General features: G+C 34.1%; 1 protein-coding gene across 2 annotated transcripts in view; it reads right to left on the bottom strand.

Annotated features, from left to right (window-relative positions):
* The window catches only part of SLC6A1 (solute carrier family 6 member 1), an 84,088-nt gene that overhangs the window by 4,756 nt on the left and 74,803 nt on the right, over positions 1 to 4,529 (bottom strand). For both annotated transcript variants that reach the window (XM_072420986.1, XM_072420987.1), the window contains 3 exons: positions 4,004 to 4,135; positions 2,721 to 2,823; positions 399 to 499 (listed from right to left, as the gene is read on the bottom strand). In XM_072420986.1, the coding sequence (XP_072277087.1) occupies positions 399 to 499; positions 2,721 to 2,823; positions 4,004 to 4,135 (336 nt within the window). The remainder of the gene's footprint in view (positions 1 to 398; positions 500 to 2,720; positions 2,824 to 4,003; positions 4,136 to 4,529) is intronic.

Genomic DNA, 4,529 nt, shown 5'->3' with positions numbered 1-4,529 from the left:
TGTGGTAAGTACATTCATCAAAGATTTCCAGCAAGAAAGGGTAAGTGATTTGTGCAAGTTCTGCTTTAACAAAAAACGACTACCTTGCTTATAGGGTTATCTCAGCACAATCATTGGCTGCCAATGCCATATACTAAAACATTATGGACCTGATTGATTAAAGCAGTCAAAGACTGGAAAAGATAGACTATCGTGGGTGACGCTGGGTGATTCAGCAAATCGGGTAAGGATCTGGTGCAGGAATGAAATAATTTGCCGAATAAAAATAAATGTTTTTAAAGAAATCCATTCCAGGTTTGGAATAAATCAAACCCTATGGAAACTAAAGAGGAGATTTTTTCAGCCACTCATTTCAGTTTATGGCAAATGTAATCAGAGAAAAATCATAAAGATCTTACCGCTACAACAATGGGTGTGAAGAAAGACCAGCAGAGTTTCCACCAGAGGCAAGGTCTGTAACCAACCATTTCTTCAATGTTATCATAGAATCGGTTGACTCCTAAAAAAAAGCGAAATATATCAGCAAACCTGACGTTTGTGTTAATTATAGTCATGTCAAAATGTAGTCTCCCACATCACTTCAATCAATGTGTTGTCACAGACAAGTCTGCTCTTAGACTTCATGATAATCATTACTATTTTCCCATCCTATACATAGCCCTGCATGGAGACAGCATTTGTGGCATATAGGCCCTGATTTATTAAAGCTCTCCAAGGCTGGAGAGAATACACTTTCATCAGTGAACCTGGGTGATACAGCAAACCTAGAATGGATCTGGATTAGGATTCTAATCATTCATAAACAAATTACTTAGAAGAAATCCATGCCAGGTTTGCTGGATTGCCCAGCTTCACTGATGAATGTGTATTCTCTCCAGCCTTGGAGAGCTTTAATAAATCAGGGCCATAAAGTATATGTATGTCCTTATGCAGGCAATTTAAGTATTATAAGTCCCTGGCTTCCTATACTCAGAGAGATATCCCTTCTCATTAATCCTGACTCTTCTTTTCTGCCTGAGAGTTTTTGTATTGTCCATCAATTCCTGTTGTACTTTCCATTCTAAAAAAACAAACAAATCCCCAACAGGTAAAGTGGAAACCTCCTATATCGGTCACGGCAGAAGTGTTTTACGGTTCAGCATCTACTAAAAACGGAGGTGTTAGTTTTCAGACAAATGGACTCTTCTAATCTCCTCTGTAGCAGAAGTTGGTTTTGATGTAGGAAGAGCCATTTAACTACTGTTTGTAAAGAGGAGCATGTAGTTCTTTTTTAAACCATCAAACATAATCCTTCCTCCTTCTGGATCAATGCTAGGAATTATACAGTATAAAAGTAGGCAATTATTAAAGCCTGTGATTTAAAGAATAAAGGATAAATTCATCTTGGAGAAGAGACACAAATTAAAATGCAGTGCAAGGCTTCAAAAGAACCAGGAATAACCTGAAATGGTTCACAAACATGAACATAATAATTGACAGAAATGATCTATATTTCTATAACTATTAAACTAAATGTAGTCATTACACAGACATACAACATACTATTATGTGTTTTCTACTTTTCTATTCTACCATTTGCACAGACTTATTTGCCTTAACAGTCATTTATCGAAAAGCTGCAGTGTACTCATTTACGCTCTTCATAGCTTATGCTACATTCAATCCGTTATCTCTTTATAACCTTTAATGCTAAAGCCTATTGTTTACAGAAGAACAGGGGGTTGGCTCATCTCACTTGCTGTGGCTGATCAGGGGTTTCAATAACTCAGTCTGCTAAAAAGCAGAAAGCTACGGCTGCTTTCCCTGTTTAATCAGCCCAGTGCTCTAGGAATCCTTTGTCATGTAAATAAATGTAAAAAAATACATATGCAACAAAAATCCAGCATCTTACAGACTTGAAAAATAGTCAAATAAACAACATCCCAAATAAGCTTATTATACTCATTTACAAAAACCAAAGGAACCTTTTAGGTACAATATAGGTTACCCATATTTGTTCAAAGTAATGAATAAAATATTTATACATAAATATATATGCACAAAAACATAAATATATATATATATATATTTCATATTACTTAAATAGGCTAAAATTCAACTTCCTCCAATTGACCTGTAAGGGCTCCATTCAAGGGAGTTTCTATTTTTTCTTTATTGGGATTTAGGATGTATTAATTCTGCCTCTACTCTCATCTACATCTCTACATATTCCTTCATAAATAGACTTCTTTAGTTGTTTACAGAAGAAGCTTATAGCAAAAGGCATATGTAGTGATGGAATTCTCAGAGATACACAGGTTGCACAAGCTAGGAATCCTTTTGTAGATAGCTAAAAATATTATTAATAATAATATTATTAATAATAAATAGGATTGGTATAGTGCCAACATATTACGCAGCACTTACTTTGCATTAGCATATTGTGTATTGTTCCAATACATAACCAATGATGTCCACATGCCGGCATCAGCATCCTGTCTAGGTGAAGAAAACTTTACCTTTCCTTTGTATCAATGATGCTAAATGTCATTTGTAATGTCTTAACATGTTTAGTGTTTTTCTTAAGTACAGGAAAATGCTCAATACAGCTCTAACTCTTCCCCATCTATTAGTAAATATCTAGTGATCTCACACACAAAATCCAACAACAATGGGTATTTTAACATGATTTATAAAATAATAAATATTTTGATATATAGTGTACAACAATAATGTCTTACCATAACACCAGGATATTGAGATGCACTCAAAGAACACCAGAAACAAAAGGCTCATACCACTGGCCGAATAATAGTCAAAGAGTTTGAATACATAAATGCCACCCTAAGAAGAACACAACATTCATTATACATAATACATCTTCCTTGAAAACATTCAGAAACCACTTATTATTATTATTATTATTATTATTATAATAATAATAACAAATTATGCTCTTAAAAAGGTTGTAAAAGTGTGAATATAAAAGCACAATGACATGGTCTTGTGTAATAAAATGTCTGGACTAAGAACTGTCAGTATTTTTGCTATAATCAGCAATTCATTTTGAGCCTTTAAACAATTTTATTTATTTTTTCTTTGTATAAATAATATCCTAATAATATTCCTACAAATGGGAAACCAATCTGGGTTAGTGGCCCAGGTCAATGGGAAGATAAGCGGTAGCACAAATGTGGAATGCTGAATCTCTTTCTAAGGGGTGATACGAGTTAGTGTCTTCCATGGTAACTGGAAATTCACTTCAGGCAGTTCTTTGGTGGACAAGGGCGATTGAGCACCTTATTTTCCAAGAAGAGCTTAAAAGTTAATGAGGTAAAACACCAGCGCAAGATGTGTAACATTTACAAGACTGAGAATGGAATAATAAACATTATGTTATATTATTCCCATATTTACAGTATGTGTATATAATGCCCAATATTTATTAAATCTAATATGTGCATTTAAATTATAATTGATATAGGAACCCTTGTATTTATTTAGGTATTTATTTTATGACTAGATATGTATCCCTGATGGTGAGAAACTCACAAAACACAACGGTTGTTTTGCTGTACATGGCAAACTAATATTAGTTTTTTGTGGATATTATTAATCTAGCTGTGATGTTTTCTCCAAAAGCAAGAAGCAAACTATTACATTATGTTTTTACAAATTTGTTCAAGATCCTGGCAAGTAAATTCAATTCTTAATGATAATATACTGTTAACCAGCATGGAATTGTAATGGGTGTGGTGTAGGATACGCTAAGCCATGGAGATTGTGATGACCAGTTCATTATATATATAATACATTTATTCTGTAAGTATGAATATCTGAATGGGTGATTGAACGTGTAAAGGTTAACTATAAAGATACCATAAAGAATTAATAATGATGTCTTCTTATAATAAAATCATATTTGCATACATAGGAAGACTCAATTATAGTTACATATTGGGAAAGAAGAAATCTAATGTCAGGAAGCAATATTAAAGTAGTTTTTTTAGGTTTATATACATACCTGAGTTATGTTTGACAAGCCAACCAAGTAGGAGATAACACAGACAACAGCAATAAATATTTCTCTACGTGTGCGTAAAAGCTTTGGAAATTCATCCACAAGAGCTGTAATGAATCCTTCAACTGTACAGAACTGCAAAATAAAAAGATATTGTTACGTCACTTAATTGGACCTAGAATCAGATATATTTTTCATGTTAAGGATGTGCATGCTAGATTCAGTGTAAGAATCACAAGCAATTATTATGATGTCATCCTTGTTCAGGCATTATTCAGCACCTGGATTAGGGTTCTGGGACAAAGATGGTACAGTTGCATAAATCAAGGTGCTTTGGTAGTCCTTGGCTTTGCTCACAAATGTCTGACCCAGATCAAACCGTGCTGCTTCCTTTCACCTTGACTTGTTACAAGTTGCAAAGTTTGTGTGATTATTCATGGTGAGGAGCTGCTTTCCCCTGCCTGCAGCAAACTGATGACATTAACTCAGTCCAGGCAAAGTCAATTACTGCAGCTCAACGGTGGCTTTT

This window comes from Pyxicephalus adspersus, chromosome 8 (genome assembly GCF_032062135.1).
Source record: "Pyxicephalus adspersus chromosome 8, UCB_Pads_2.0, whole genome shotgun sequence".
Taxonomy (NCBI): Eukaryota; Metazoa; Chordata; class Amphibia; order Anura; family Pyxicephalidae; genus Pyxicephalus; species Pyxicephalus adspersus.
The sequence above is the reverse complement of the archived record's forward strand: the minus strand, read 5'-3'. Positions and strand labels throughout refer to the sequence as shown.